Raw genomic sequence first — 16,009 nt, 5'->3', positions numbered from 1 at the left:
TGGCAGCTGCCTCTGCGGGGAGGGGCTCTTCCCCACCAGAATGTCGAAAACTTGAGGGACAACAGGCATCACGGGGCAGGTCCAAAATGTACAGCTGGCCCAACAAAGTGGTGACCTTCTCGCGGGCCTTTGTTGGGCTCTTTTCTGTTCTCTTGGGGCGAATGGACCATAGACTATGCTGCCTGACTGTTCGTGGGCGCTTAGGTCCACCTCCAGTCTGTCCAGCTGACAGGGCTGCTGTCTCCCAGTGGCCATCGCGGCTTTCCCTCCTGGGCCCCTGGGACAGTCTGACCTCGAGACAACCTCAGGGGTGTAACTAGCCCTGCTTCCACGATGTTATTGGAAAAGGACATAGAGAATTGGTACAGAGGACTTGCCTGGAGCTGAGCTCCCGTGTCTACCACCGCTTGTGATCGTGTGGCTTTGTTGGGAGACAAGAGGGCATCGCTTTACTTTATAAAGCAAATATTAGGAGAGCGTGTTTGGAATAAGCTGGCGCAGACAGACTCAGTAGATTAACAGGTATCCCGATGTCTCTTCCGCGCCCCCTGCTGGCAGTTTTGGGGATTGTGAGCTGAGTTAGATGGGGACTTGGGCTCTGCAGCAGATTGCCCGGAGGGTGGGGGGCGGGGGTGGGGGTGGGGGGACGGGACACGACGACCACAGCATGTTTTCTTTGAGCCCAGAAGCTTTGTGAGCTGTAAGGTTAAGGTCAGAATTCGAGACAGCTTACTTAGAATCTATTCATTATAACTCAAAGACTGGCATCAAATTTATTATTATCTTTCGTTAAATATCTTAGCTCATTTCAGAACACTGCCAAAAAGGGCAGAGCACGTTTTCTTCCCCAGTACATTTCGTATGTGTGTAGTTACAAGTCAGGAGAGGTGACACAGACAGGTGATACGTAAGGGAGGGTTTGAGAAGGGCTCTGCAGCCCCATTTGCAGCCTTCGGTCCTCTGAGAGAACAGTCTCTACTTCCTAGTGGTGAGCTTGACACTCAATCCCACAGACAGGTTAGATGTGGAGGAATAGGGGTGGGGGCTCCACAGGGACAAAGAGGACTACAGTCATACATGCGGTTCAACATATCATAGGAGAACAATGCACTTAGTGGGGAGGGTCTGCTGAGCAAGCCCCTGCTTGCTGTATGGTCGCCTGTCCTGCAAGCGTTCTTTTTGGGATGGGGCTAGGGATCATCAGGGCTAATCTTCATGAAGGTTTCTTCTGGCCATGACGGAGGTGGGGGGGGGGGGCAGCAGGAGCTGGGCTGGAGGGATCGTTCAGGACAGAGGTTTGATTTGTTTAGGTGTTAAAGTCAGGTAAAAGTATAGGGTAAGCTGAAGGCAGGGGCCCCCAAGGGGACACGGGGTGATGGCTGAGTGGCCCCCAGCCATGTGGTCCTCTGTACCAGCCCCTGAAGCTTTCCTTGACAGAATCCACAGACAATCAGATCCAGGCTCTAGAGGAAAGACCCACAGTGAGGGGGGATCAGAACAGCAGCTGGTGTCTTAGGTTCTAGACCAGGCCGGTGGAGCCTGGGAGCCTTCGAGAGAGGGGGCGGGGGAAGAGCTGTGGTGACTGGCATGTTGTGTCATGTCCGCCCTTCAGTTATTGGGGACTAGGATCTAGAACAGTTATTGATTGGGCTTCTTTTCCAGATGATCTTTTGATGAGTAAATTCTTTACAACAGCGCCCGATCTTCTGATTAAAAAAAAAAAAACCAACACACACACACACACACAAACAAAAAAACGGTTCTTCTCAACACTCAGGGGCAGAGGCGTTGCCTCATTGTGATTAGTCATTGTGTACAGACAGCTACCCACGAGCTAGATAGATGCTCAGAGGAGTCCTCCCCCTCCTCCACTCCTCCTCTGTGACTTTGAGATAGAAAATATCTTTCTTCAGCCCTCCGGGGCCAGGAGAAGGAAGCAGGAAGCAGTTGGAAGTAGAGGGACTGTGTGTGTGGAGAGGATGGTTTGGGGCCAGGACATGGTGGCTCTGGTCTAACTCTTTCTTGATTCATCGTGTGACTCTCAGACATATGTATTCCTTATGAGAACCCTGTCGCCCACCAGAGCGATGAAAATAGGTGCTGGAGAAGAATTCTCTGCCAGAGTGCTTATTCCAGGGCCAGCATCTGTGGAGGCTGAGCTACAAGGCAATCGAATGTGCGGGTGAGGGTGGCTGCCCAGGGAAGGGTACAGGAGCGGTACAGAGTTCAAGGGAGCCCTCGTTGTCTGAGTTTGACTCTTCCTGGATATGGAGGCTGTAGTGGGGGTGGGACATAAAACACCTCCAGGGCTGGAGTCAGAGGAGTTGAATTCCCAACCTGGGCCTCCAGCCCAGCTGTCAGAGCCGGTTGCAGCAACGGGCAGGAGGCCTTGCCACATGTTCCTTAGTAGCTGCTGTCTGCGAAGAAGGTGGAGCCAGCAGACGGGCAGCAGTCACCTTCTGTACATGGCTGGGAGACCTCCCCATACTCGTTGTTATAAAACACCTTGCCTCCTTGTGCCCCTTGAGTGGGCCGTCGCCGCCTCCCCTGGGGGTCAGGGTGTCCTCTGGGAATATCCATGTGCTGGCCAGGACCTTTACAGCTGCCAAGACACGGAGCATAGTGTTAATGAGTAAAGTGAGCGTGGCCCTGGGTCAGGGTCTGATTGGAATCACCAGACGCAAACAGAGCATGACGCAAGCGCAGAGGCTTTGAGACTAAGACAGATTTGACACAGCAGACCGATCTGATGTGACAGTGGCAGTTTTCCTGCCCAAAGCCTGGACCCAGGGCTGTGGAAACGCTGACTTCATCCCCTCAATCCTGCTTCCTTAGGCCAAGAGAACCTACTTGCCCCAGGGCAGATGAATCTGATGCATCTCCTGATGGGTTTTAGGAAAAGCCGAGAATAGCGCCCCCTGCTGACACTTACTTGGAGATGTAGAGTCCTTAATGAAAAGTCCTGTTTGTCTTTGAAAATTTGATACTTGCTTCCCCGCCAGGATCCTTACTTTCCCGCCACTTTCTTCTTACCTCACCACAAAACATCTAAGATGTAGCACAGCCTTTCTGCTCATTGCCCATTCGGAAGCAGCTGGCTCTCAAGACCCCTGTCTTGCCCATCTCAACAAAAGGCATCTGTGTTCTCTCTAGCTCAAGTCAATGACGTGACTGTGGTCCCTGATTGTCTTCAGCCATCATATCCAGTCCACCTCCATTCTAACTGAAAACTGTCCCCACTGACACCTGTCTCTCCCAGGCCCCTCCTCCAGGGTAAGTCTCATTGTGGACTCATAGGCAAACCTCCTGGCACGGCTCTGAGAACTTTCACGTTCTCTCTGGAAGGCTTCAAAGAGATCCTTTAGTTAGATAGGACATCAGGGCCTCCTCTTCCACTCCCTCCAAGGGTCTTCCATCACTCTCGGGATGAAAAATCTAGCTTTGGGGCTAGGGGAATGGCTCAATAGATAAAATGCTTGCTGTGCAAGGATGAGGAGCAGGTTTGGATCCCTAGCACACATGTGAAAGCAAAAGCCAGGCAGCTGTGGTGGCCAGCCTGCAATTTCAATGCGTGTGAAGGCAGAGATGGGATGCCTGGGGCCAGCTAGGTAGGTAGCTGGACTGACTGAACTGGCAAGCTTCGGATTCAGCAAGAAACACAGCCTCAGTAAGTAAAGTGGAGAGATCAAGTAAGACCCCTCATGTCAACTCTGGCTCTTGTATGCATGCACACACGTGTGAACACACACACACACACACACACACACACACACACACACACACACACACACGATACATATGCATGCACATGCACAACATATGCATTTAAAAGAAACAACAACCTAGCTTCTTACTAGAGCCTATAAGGGCTTGCAGGCTCCAGCCCTTGCCTGCTCCTGACCATCCACTCTTATCTCTTATTTTCTTTAAGGTTTTTATAAAATGGAGATTTATTGCTTTTCATAGCATATCAAGAAAATCCTGATACTGGTAACTTTGTTTTTCTTTTTCATGTTTATATATTTGTTTGTTTAGTGTGCTCATGTACATGTGTTTGTGTGTTGTGTGTGTGTGTGTGTGTGTGTGTGTGTGTGTGTGTGAGAGAGAGAGAGAGAGAGAGAGAGAGAGAGAGAGAGAGAGAGAGAGGTGGATTTTAGAGGACAACCCGAGGTTCTCTCCTTCCATGTGAGTCTTGAGGATGGAACTCAGGCCCCCAGGCCTGCCAGCAAGTGCTTTTATCTACTAAGACATCTCCTGTCCCCAGAATATTTATTTCTTAAAAACCAAATTGCCCTAATGGGAAATATCCCAGCATTTTTACTCTTCTAGGTCAATCTACTTAGGTACACTTAATTTTCTTAATTAAAAACTTCAAATGTGTGTGTGTGTGTTTTAAAAGATTTATTTATTTATTATATGTAAGTACACTGTAGCTGTCTTCAGACACTCCAGAAGAGGGTGTCAGATTTCGTTACGGATGGTTGTGAGCCAGCATGTGGTTGCTGGGATTTGAACTCCGGACCTTCGGAAGAGCAGTCGGGTACTCTTACTAACTGAGCCATCTCACCACGTGTGTGTTTAATGTATGCATTATACGTGTGTGTGTCTGCCTTCAGAGGTCAAAAGAGGGCATTAGAGTCCCTGGAGCTGGAGTTAGCAGAAGATGTGGGTGTGGGAAGAGAGCTCAGGTCTTTTGGAGAAACAGTTTGTACTCTGAACTGCTGAGACGTCTGTCTAGCTCCTAGGCACACTTCTAGTCTGTAGATTCATGCCTTCTTTTATTTGTTTCTTTAAAATGAAAGCTTATTTCTGGCTTCTGAGTTTAAGACAAATATGACCTGACTCACGCTGACTTAATCTAGGGGGCTCCTGTTCTGTGCACAGCACACTTCTGCTCCTCCTCTGCACCCCCCTCCCGCCCCAGATTCTTTTATCTCTTTATTTGGATCCTTTCATTCCCTCAGTTATGCATCTGACAATTTAGACTGTTCCTGGAGTGCCCTGGCCTTCATTTTCAAGAGGATTTATCTTCCACGACCTCTCATGTTATTATTTTGTATTTTCATGTTGCCCACTTGTATTCTGAGCTGTTGGATTTCTGATTCTTGGTGCAGTGCTTGTTTCTCTCTCTATTTTATTCTCATTGGCATACTGGGCTTAATGTCATCTCTGAAGATGTATTGATTTTTATTTAATGCGCACGAGTGTTTTGCTTGCATGTATGCATGTACCGTGTCTGTAAAGTGTCCATAAAGATCAGAAGAGGGCATCAGATTCTCTGGAGCAGTGATTTGAGTCTCAGAGACACTACTGACTTCGACCACACAAAGAATATAGGAAGGCACAAAATCTTTTGTGTAAAGAGTGCCAGAGCACTGTGAGGCTTCAGCTGCTTCCATAGGCCCCACTCAGGACCCTCCCTAGGATGGCATGCCCACTGTCGGAGGCCCTTACCTGAAGCTGCCTTCTGGTCTATGCCTGCTTTCTAGCTCCTCAAACTCTTCTGAGGCCAGCACCATCCCGCTGTCTGTCTGGTTATCCTGTGGGGAGAGAAGCAGCCAAGCCTGTGGACCACATATGAGGCTTTCCTGCAGGACAGCTGCGTCACAGCCTTAGTCAGGTGTCAAGGAACCTGAGCCTTGCTGGCCTTATACCCATACCCATGGGAACCGAGTTCGGTGAATGGTTTCTAGTCCATTAGAATGTGCAGAGAGGGCCACACGTCTGACATGAAAGGAAAAACTATGGCCTGAGTGGTGGGGGCCTGGAAGGGAGGAGCTGTGTCTGGCCCATGACAGGAGTGCAACGGGCATGCGCTCATTCTGAGTCTTCATTGGTCCTGGAGACATAAGCTTAGGTATCTGTATTCTGCTCAAGGCTCCCTCACAGATGACCTCATCAGCCACCCTCCTTGGACCACAGCTCACTGACTGGGTCCAGGATCCATGGCCCCTTCTGGATGGACTTAGGTCTGAAGTCAGTGTCATCAAAGCTCAGACTTATGTTTGTCATCATACAAACAGACTCACTTGCTGAGCCTTCCCGGGCTTCACTGTACCCTCAGCTGAGTGGATCCTTGCAAGCTTCTTGTCCTCCATACTGCAACCGCTTTCAGTGACACTTGTGTGCTCTGGCTTGGTGGTGGCAATCACCACCCCTAGGGGCAACTGTGGCTCAGGCTGACTGATGCAGTGTAAGTGCTCTCTCCCCCTCTCTGTCTCTGTGTCTCTCCCTGTCTCTCTGTCTGTCTGTCTGTCTCTGTCTCTTTGTCTCTCTCTCTCAGTCTCTGTGTCTCTCTGTCTCTTTCCCCTTAATGTTCATATATACATGCATATATACAAATATACACACATGTCACAGTGTGTATCTGGAGGTCGGAGAACAACTTGAGCGAGTCAGTTATCTCCTTCCACCATGTGGATTCTGAGGAATGAGCTAAGGGTGCAAGCTTGTCTACTAAGCTGGCTCACTGCCCCCCGAGTACCCTGCCCCCTTTAAAAAGCTTGGTTTCAGCCAGGAAGTGGTGGTAGCTGTGGCTCATGCCTTCAATCCCAGTACTTGGGAGGCAGAAGAAAGGTGGCTCCTTGTGAGTTCTAGGATATCCAGGGCTACACAGAAAAACCCTGTCTCAAACAACAACAACAACAAAAACAAAACAAAACAAAACAAAACAAAAAACCAACCAAACAAACAAAAAACAAAAAACCAAACTAAACCAAACCAAACCAAACCAAACCAAACCAAACCAAACCAACCACCCAAAAAACCAAACTGCTAAAAACCCACCACCACTACCACCAACCAAACCACGGTCTCTAAAAAGCTGGGATAAAATGGTCAGGGAGATCAGCAGCTGAGAGAGGATAGCTTTGAGTGACCACCAGGATGCAAAAGTACTTGAGGTGCTGCCTAGATTCAGTATTTTCAAGGATTTTCCCCAGGAGACCCCTTCGTGCCCATATCTCGTGGTATGACTTACGCTAGGCAGTCACCCACCAGCCTAGGTGCCGTCCACAGAGGACAGAACGGGAGAATGTGGTTCGTGTACACAGTGGGGTTTTAGTCAGCCCCAGAGAAGAACAAAACATTGTTCGCAGGGGAATGGAAGGATTTGGAGGCTTGCTACGTTAACTAAAATGAGCAGGAAGAGAAATACAGCATGAGCTCTCATGAGGGAGCTAAAAATATGACTGACCTGGAGGCAGAACAGCCATTAATAGAGGTCGGCTGGGAAGAGGGAGAGGAGGTGGATAAAGAGGGGCTGGACTAGTGCACCCTAGACAAACGTCTTGAAATATCATTGCATCCATTAATATGTACAATTTACACAGCAATAAAAATTAAATAGAATGCTTTAAACGCCTTGCTTGCTTCCCTGTTACTTGTGTTGAGAATATTTGGTGCCGTCCCCCACCTCTGAACCCCCCTTGGCTTCATCTCAGCTGCACATCCCTCTTCTCTTCTCCTTCTCTTACCATGGAGGCTTTGTAGGTTGTAGGGGTCATGGGCAATTCTTCAAATGTCTTCATCCTGGAAGAGCCTGGAGTCTTAGTGCCTCTGGCCAGGCGCCCAGGAAAGGACACACAGTTGTAATATCTGTAGGGAGGACACAGAAGGTTCCCATGACTTCAGCACCGCCCCTACCTCCCAGACTGTTTCTCTCCCCCCCCCCCCCGACCCCCGTCTCCCGCTGAGAATGGCCTTCCGGTGAGAGGCAGGATGTGGGTGGGGCTTGGGTCCAAGGTCTGGACTGGTCCTCAGATCCCACCTTGGTGTCCATCACACAGCTCAGCTGACCTCGGCGTGCCCCTCCCTGTGCTGCATCGACTCTCCTGCACAAGAGAGCTCTGAGGTGGAAGGAGAGTGGAGTAGTCATCCCCAGGCTGAGTGTGGTGTGGAGCTGAGGTAGGTATTTCTCTTCAGGGTGGCCATCTTCCCGCTATTAACCACTGACTGGCCTGCCTACATATACGTGTGTGTGTGCACAAGCGTCAGTGTGCATGGTTTGTGCACAGGTTGTTGGGTGCATGGTAGAAACAGCCTGGCAAGGACCAGCTTGCTGTTCTGTCCCCAGACATGTCATTGCCCTGAGCATATAGGATAGGAGTCCCCGAGTCCCAGCTTCTCTGACATGTTTGTGAAAACATGGACAGTACAACATATTAGTGATGTAAGCTGCCAAGGGTAAGAGCGCTTAGGTTCAAACTTTGAGAAATAGGCCATTTCACTCTGGAATATGGCGAATGTGTATGTGGTCTGCACTACTCTTAGGCCTTGCCATGGTCCTGAGGACATGCTGTGGAATTGAAACATCAATCACACCCTGGGAGCATTCTTGGCCCAAACACAGTCTACTTTACTTTGCGTCTCCAAAGAGAGAGTGGCCAAGGTGGGTGCTCTCTTGAAAGTGGAAAGCACAGAGAATTGGAGGAGGCTGGTTGCTGGTTTGGATTTGGCTAGAGTGTGTCTCCAAGGTCTATGTGCTGGAATCTTCATCCCCCATGTGGGGGGCACTGAGGTGGGGCCTAGTGCATGTAATATCACCTCAGAAAGGACCAATGAAGGTCTCTTGGGACCCTGAGATGTAAGGAGAGTGGTAGGGGCCTCAGGATTCCTCTGGCTTCTGTTCTGGGAAGGGAGACATGGAGGATATACAAGTTCAATGTTTGGTGCTCAGCAGGTGCTAGGACGTAAAGGGATTCACTGCTATCAAGTTTGGGATAGCATTGCCTTGCAGACTCGGTGTGAACCAGCCTTTATTCTTCATGTATTTCTGTTGTCATGATACTGTCAGCCAGGAAACTCTCCTCAGAGATAAGCAAATGATGGCACCATGTTTGTGAAACTCCACTGATGTGAACTTCATGGACCTCTTTTCTTGATAAAGTACTCAGCCCCAGGTCTTTTGTTACAGCAGTGGACTAAAATGCTCCTGGGAAGAGATCTCTTAAGTCACTGTAAGTTGCTTTTCCTTAAGGACTCATAAAATATCCCATGTTTAAGTTGCTGTCACCATCAGACCCATTCCCAGACTCTGGGGAGAGGGAGACTGACCTGGCTGCCAGGCTGTGGCAATGCATGCTGGGTGGACTATCATCAGCGTCTGCTTCGGTGATATGTAGAGCTGTGGTGGATGCCTGCATGAAGCCATCCTCCTCGGAGCTCTGAGAGCTGTGCAGGGCCATGCGCTCCTCTTCCTCCTCCTGGCAGGAGTGGGAGACGTTTCCAGGGGTCAGGGACTACCTCCAATCCGTCAGGAGTCTTAATGCTGCACCCAAGACTACTGTGGTCCTGACCTCTGCCAGAGGGTCAGGGTGGGTTGTGTGTGTGTGATTGTGTACTCTGAGGAATAGGTGGGGCCATGCTGGGCCATGACACACTTTAATGCTCATAGCAGGCCAAGCATGGAGTTTGCTAAATGCCTGCTGGGTTAGCCTTGTTTAGTTCCCCCAACAGCCCTTCCAGGTCCAGGCAAGAGGGACAGGATGGGCCTCAGCTGGACATCCAGGTTCAAGAGCATGAGGTACCAGCCCCAAGCTGCTACCCTGAGCAAGTACCTCTGGGAAGGGAGACATGGAGGATATACAGGTTCATTGTTTTGGTGCTCAGCAGGTGCTAGGACGTAAAGGGATACACTGCCACCATGTTTGGGACAGCGTTGCCTTGCAGGCTCGGTGTGAAGCAGCCTAGGGCTCCTTGTGGACAAAGATGACCTCTGACTATCAGTATGGATACTAGAACAGATGCTGATGGTGTTTGCCCAGCTTCATGTTGACTGAGTTGGAGCTGTGGGCAATGGGAGGATAGGCCTAGGCCCAGAGATGTGTGACCTTTCCTTGGTAGCTGACAGGTGACCAGGGCTTAGAGGAGTTTGGGAAGATAGATAAGGCAGGGACCCAGGATAAGGCCATGGGTTGTATCAGAACAGGACAAAGATGGTGCTCACCTGCCAGCCTCCGCCCTGAAGCAGGTCCCCCAGGATCTCCACTAGGTCAGAGAAAGCAGGTCTTGCTTTAGGGTCTCCAGACCAGCAACTCTGCATGATGTGGCGTCTGTGGGATGCAGATGGCTGTCGACCTGTAGTCTGAGGGCACCATGACCCTCCCACCAGCCGACCCCATCACTCCTGCATCTCCTAGATCACTATGGCAGTTGGGATAGTCAGTGTGTCCCCTAAGGTTCATGTGATGGGAGCTTGATCCTAGAGTGGTTGGCCACTATGGAGGTGATGGACCTTTCAGAGATGGTGCCCGCTGCAGGGTCAAGGGGGCTTATGAATGGATTAATGCTGGTCTCTAGGGGTTGGCTCTCCAGAGAGTGGGCTGTTGTATACAATTCCCTTGCTTCCTGCTTACTATGTGATCTGTCCCTTTCAAGGGCTCTTAGCACAATGCCATCTGCCAGACTGCAATGCAGACAGGAGGCCGTCACCAGAGCTGAGTGATAGAGAGGGATGTCTGCTCTTGAACTCTCAGAACTGAGCTAAATAAACATTCCTTCCCTTATAAAGTGTCCTGTGTCCAGTATGTTATAGGAACGCAAAAAAAAAGGACTCAGACTTCTGTCCCTCATGTTTGTTCTGTTGTCTCCACTTCATTTTTAACACTGGCTGTCCTTCTGCCTGTCCCCCATCATCCTCTAGCTATCTTCAGTCCCCTCGAGTGTCGCCTCAATGTCCTCTCTTCCCCTGATCATCTGACTTTCTAGTGCTTTTCAGGTGCCCCCAGGGTGTCTGTGTCCCATCTCATTATGTGACTACCATCTGTATGTCTCCTCCAGGGCAGAGGCCTGGCCTGCTTTATGGGCTCTGGACTTACAGGGGATGGCACAGCTGTGAGGTCCAGGATTGAGGGCATGTTAGTGGATGAATGGGTGGGATCCGTGTTGGAATGACACAGTGTCTACTATATATGTTAGACCCAAGTGCTATCTCTTGCCTGCCTGCTCTCTTTCCAGGGCTTGAATTCCACCTCCTGCCCCACAACTTCATGACCCTCTTCCACTGAGTGCCCCCATGCCCACCCCGAGGTCTTCCTCTGTGCATGTAGATTTCTCTTTCTGCATTCCATCTCTTGATTGGCACCAACCCTCTCCATTACCCGTTACTGCATAGTTCTCTCTCGGTGCCTGGTGCCCAACAACTGAGTGGCCAGCCAGGAGACTCACATGGCAGGAGTGGCCAGTTCCGGGGCTCTCATTCGAGTGCCATCCTTCAGCCGCTGGCAGAACTCCTCATTGATCTGTACCCCAGGGTATGGAGAGGCCCCTGATGGAAGAAAGGTGGTGGGGTGGGTGGGGAGCAGTCTGCCCTTTGTCCAACCCAGCCTGTCTTGTCCCTTCCTCACTTGGTTTTTTGTTTTTGTTTTTTGTTTTTTGTTTTTTTTTTTTTTTTTTTTTTTTGAGACAGGGTTTCTCTGTATAGTCCTGACTGTCCTGGAATTCACTTTGTAGACCAGGCTGGCCTTGAACTCAGAAATCTGCCTGCCTCTGCCTCCCGAGTGCTGGGATAAAAGGCGTGCACCACCACGCCCAGCTCCTTCCTCACTTGTATATTGCTACCAGAGTTAGTACAGTGTCTCTACCCAGGGGCTGGGCTAGCTCCTGCCTCTATTCTAATTCTTCATCTAATTAAACAAGGATGGATGGGGCTGGAGAGATACCTCAGCAGTTAAGGACACTTGCTGTGTCACCATGAGGACCAGAATTCTGATCCCAACATCTATGTAACAAGCTGGGCATTTGCCTTTAACCCCAGATTCAAGCAGGGCAAAGATAGGAGAATCACTAGGGACTGTTGGCTTCTAGAACAGCCAAGAATGGGAGGAAGAGATGGCTCAGTGGTTAAGAGCACTCACTGCTCTTCTGAAGGTCCTGAGTTCAGTTCCCAGCACCCACATGGCGACTCACACCTGCCTGATGTCGTCTTCTGGTGTGCGCAGATGTACATGCAAAGCACCCATACATAAAATATATAAATCAACCAATCTTAGAATAGCCAAGAAAATGCCAGCCCCAGGTTCTGGTAGGGTACCACTCACATCCATGTAGTCAGAGTGCATTTGGGAGACTAGTTGCTGAGATGGGTATGCAGCCTCACAGAACCTGTTCATCAAACTCCTTCTGCATCTCTCTTTTTTTTTTCCTTCTGCATCTCTTGACCACCCTGCTCTCAGTTGTCCACTTCCAACTTAGCAGGACCACTGTCCTGGTGTCCCCTTGCTCCTCCTGGGCCACCTGCTCTACCCTGCCTCTCTATTATTTATTTATGGATGTGTTGCTCGAGAATGAATGCCCCAGTGCATGCTAAGCCTACTGAGCTGCACTCTAACCCCTCTTCATGTGGTCCAGCTCCCTCCCAGCCCCATAGCTCACCCAGCAGACCAGGGTCCCCTGTACTATCTAGAATCTTTCTGCTACTGTTTTTAGTTAACTGCTTATCATGGCTGCTGCTTGGTGACATTTATGTTTTGTTCATTGTCTTTTTCTACCCTCCATGTGGTCAGTTTCCATGTGGAGTTTGCATAAATAGGTGTGACTGAAGGAGAATGACCCCCCTTCCCCCCCAAAGTCTCATGTACTAGAATGCTTGGTGACCAGAGAGTGGATATATTTGAAAGGATTAAGAGGTGTGGCCTTGCTGGAGGGTGTGTTACTGAGGGTAGCCTTTGAGGTTTCAAAAGCCCACACCAGATCCCAGTCTTTTTCTGTTTGCTGTCTAAAGATCAGGATATAGCTCTCAGCTACTTCTCCAGTGCCATGCCTACCTCTGTACTCCTTGCTATTTTCTCTGCCATGACAATAATGGACTAACCATCTAAAACTGTAAGCAAGCTCCCAAATTAAATGCTTTTCTTTATGAGAATTGCCTTGGCCGTGGTGTCTCTTCACAGCGATAGAGCGGTGTCTAAGACACTGAATGAGTCCTGAACTTTCTTTGGAACCATGGTGAGTGAAGAGGCTGTTCTGCTAAGCATCAAAGTGTGGCCATTAGAGCCCCTTTGGCAGGCAAGTTTCTCTGGCTACCTGGGCTAGGCTGGGCAGAAGCAGGTGAGTGGGTGGGCTCTCTGTGACCCATCACTTGCCTCAGAAGACCCTGGGCTAATAGATCCATGTACAGCTATAGTTTTGTGATCAACCTCTGGAGACAAGTGACCCCTCTTCTCTCCTGGATGGGCACCTCACTCTTCACTCACCCAATGAGAAGATCTCCCACAGCAGCACGCCGAAGGACCACACATCACTCTGCGTGGTGTACACCTTATCAAAGATGCTCTCGGGGGCCATCCATTTCAGAGGAAGTCGGGCCTGGGTGGGCAAAAAGAGATATGTCCCGTGGTGGAGGAGAGAGGGCTAAGGTCAGACACCAGGATACCCACAATCCTAGGTTCCTTCTGTGAAGATTGAAGATGTCTTTCCTGTAGTTGTCCTTTCTCTCTCCCCACCCCGCTTCCTCTCTTTCTCCCTCTCCCTTTTCCCTCCCTTCCCTCCTTCCTCCCCTCTACCTTTCTCTTCCCCTTTCATACTTTTATCTTTTCATCTCTCTCTCTCTCTCCAACAGCTATCTTTTGTTCCCAGTTATCTTCATGTCCTCCCCTCTCTCCCTCCCTCCTCCTTTCCCCTTTTCTTTTTTCTCTGTCTCCTTCTTTCTGTCTCTCTCTACCCCTTTTTCTTCCCTTCCCTTCTCCCTTTTCTCTTCCCTCCCCTTCTCTTCTTCCTCCTCCCTCAAGCTCTTAATGATGCTTTTCCACCGTCAGTCTCCCTCCACCTTGTGGTTTCATCTGAGAGCCCTTCCAGACTAGTGCCTCCAACCCAGTGTTCCTAGTTCCTTTTCTTGAAATCTTGTTGGGGGGGGTGTATACCTGCCCCCTTCCTGCATTTGTCTCCCACACTTCTGAGTCAACATGAAGGACAAAAGCTTTCTATAGCGTGGCCACTCTGGGCCAGGTGGTCATCACACTGCCCTGGACTCACTGTGAGAATTTTCTCTCTGACACTGTCTGTGGAGGATTATCTAGAATAGGCTAATTGAGATGGGAAGACCCAGCTTAAATGTGGGCTGTTCTATTCCATGTATCCCAAGCTGAACAGAAGGAAGAAAAAAAAGAGAGAGAGAGAGAGAACCCAGGCAGACACTGAGAAATGGAAGCCAAGCTGAGCTGGGTAGAAACATTCATCATTGTCTCCTTCCTGATGACACCCTATGTGATGGTTTGAATATGCTTGGCCCAAGGAGTGGCACTATTAGGAAGTGTAGACTTGTTGGATTAGGTGTGTCACTGTGGGTGTGGGCTTTAATACCCTTGTCCTAGCTGCCTGTAAGTCAGTCTTCTGCTAGCAGCCTTTAGATGAAGATGTAGAATCCTCAGCTCCTTCTGCACCATGACTGGCTGGATGCTGCCATGTTCCTGCCTTGATGATAATGGACTGAACCTTCAGAACCTATAAGCCAGCCCCAATTAAATGTTGTCCTTATAAGAGTTGCCTTGGTCGGATCTGCAACCCTATAGGTGGAACAACATTATGAACTAACCAGTACCCCAGAGCTCTTGACTCTAGCTGCATATGTATCAAAAGATGGCCTAGTCGGCCATCACTGGAAAGAGAGGCCCATTGGACATGCAAACTGTATATGCCCCAGTACAGGGGAACGCCAGGGCCAAAAAAATGGGAATGGGTGGGTAGGGAAGTGGGGGGGAGGGTATGGGGGACTTTTGGGATAGTATTGGAAATGTAATTGAGGAAAATATGTAATAAAAAATATTTTAAAAAAAGAGTTGCCTTGGTCATGGTGTTTGTTCACAGCAGTAAACCCCTAACTAAGGCACCCTGTGAGCTGCACCCTCCTGTTCTAGACACTGTGCCATCTATGCCATGGTGTACTGTATGCTCATTCTGTCAGGTGTCTCATCACAGTAATAAGACATGTAAGCAGCACACTTGCTGAGCTCCTAAGAACAGTGGGTCCCCCAGCAGCTGGGCATGTATCCTGGCAGACCAAAGGTTCCTGTCACCTTGAGCCAGTGCTGCCCAGAGGACAGTTTTCCTGTGGTCTCACTCTCCCCATCCACCCTGAGTCCACTGTGTCACATGGCCTGCACTCACACTGCCCTTTCGGACATAGTCGGGGTCTTTGTAGATGTCCCGAGCGAGGCCAAAGTCGCAGATCTTCACTATGTCACTTTCTGACAGTAGGATGTTCCGAGCAGCCAGGTCTCTGTGAATGCACTAGAGGTGGAAAGAGGGAGGTGGCAATGAGTTTAGCTTCAACCTCCAGGGTGGCATCTTAGCCTACAGCTCTGAGGTCCCCTAGGGTATACCCTCCCCTGCCTGCATCCTGCTCATTTGGAGAGAGATTAGTGGAGGACACAGGAAATTGAGGACAGTGCAGCGAGTTAGGGACTCAGCCAGACTGATTCGATGGTCACTTCTTAGTGTGGAGATGTGGGGCAGGGAATTCCTCACTTTGGGCTGAGTTTCCTCCAAAATGGGACAGATTTGAATTGATACTAAGGTCACTGTGGAGTAAAATTACAACTGTGCATATCTATGGCAAGGGAGGTGTACCCTTCTCCTCTGAAAAGGTCCTGGTGGGGTCAAGGGACCTACCTTGCGGGAAGCCAGGAACTCCATTCCCCGGGCAACTTGGAAGCTGTAGCATACAAGGTCTTCCATGGTCAGTGGGCTCAGCCATAGGTCCTCAGCTGCACAGAAGGAGGGGAACTCAGGAGGCTCTGCCAGAGTTCATCTTCCATCTCAGCTCCAAATTTTAACATTTGTGAACTCAATCCTGACCATAGCTCTCCCGGCCAGGCCCCTGAACCCCCAGACACTACGTGCCCTCGTTATACCTGCTACCTCCATGCTCTCCGGGGCACCCACTTTTGCACCTGCTATCTGGCTCTGTACTCCTCCCCAACCCTGTCTGCAATACATTGCTGTTTATCCTGTGATACCCAAGATGAATTTCATTTCCTACCCCCTGGGGTGTCTTCCTCTCCTGAAGGAGAGT

General features: G+C 49.9%; 1 protein-coding gene across 1 annotated transcript in view; it reads right to left on the bottom strand.

Annotated features, from left to right (window-relative positions):
- Positions 1 to 747: 747 nt before the first annotated feature.
- Positions 748 to 16,009, bottom strand: part of Flt4 (FMS-like tyrosine kinase 4) — a 43,061-nt gene continuing 27,799 nt past the window's right edge. Inside the window, exons 22-30 of the mRNA NM_008029.3 lie at positions 15,607 to 15,701; positions 15,103 to 15,225; positions 13,194 to 13,305; positions 11,167 to 11,266; positions 9,947 to 10,052; positions 9,055 to 9,203; positions 7,476 to 7,596; positions 5,455 to 5,540; positions 748 to 2,602 (exon numbers count right to left, since the gene is read on the bottom strand). Of these exons, the coding sequence (NP_032055.1) occupies positions 2,404 to 2,602; positions 5,455 to 5,540; positions 7,476 to 7,596; positions 9,055 to 9,203; positions 9,947 to 10,052; positions 11,167 to 11,266; positions 13,194 to 13,305; positions 15,103 to 15,225; positions 15,607 to 15,701 (1,091 nt within the window). The 3' untranslated portion in view covers positions 748 to 2,403. The remainder of the gene's footprint in view (positions 2,603 to 5,454; positions 5,541 to 7,475; positions 7,597 to 9,054; positions 9,204 to 9,946; positions 10,053 to 11,166; positions 11,267 to 13,193; positions 13,306 to 15,102; positions 15,226 to 15,606; positions 15,702 to 16,009) is intronic.

Source organism: Mus musculus, chromosome 11 (assembly GCF_000001635.26).
Source record: "Mus musculus strain C57BL/6J chromosome 11, GRCm38.p6 C57BL/6J".
Lineage (NCBI taxonomy): Eukaryota > Metazoa > Chordata > Mammalia > Rodentia > Muridae > Mus > Mus musculus.
The sequence above is the reverse complement of the archived record's forward strand: the minus strand, read 5'-3'. Positions and strand labels throughout refer to the sequence as shown.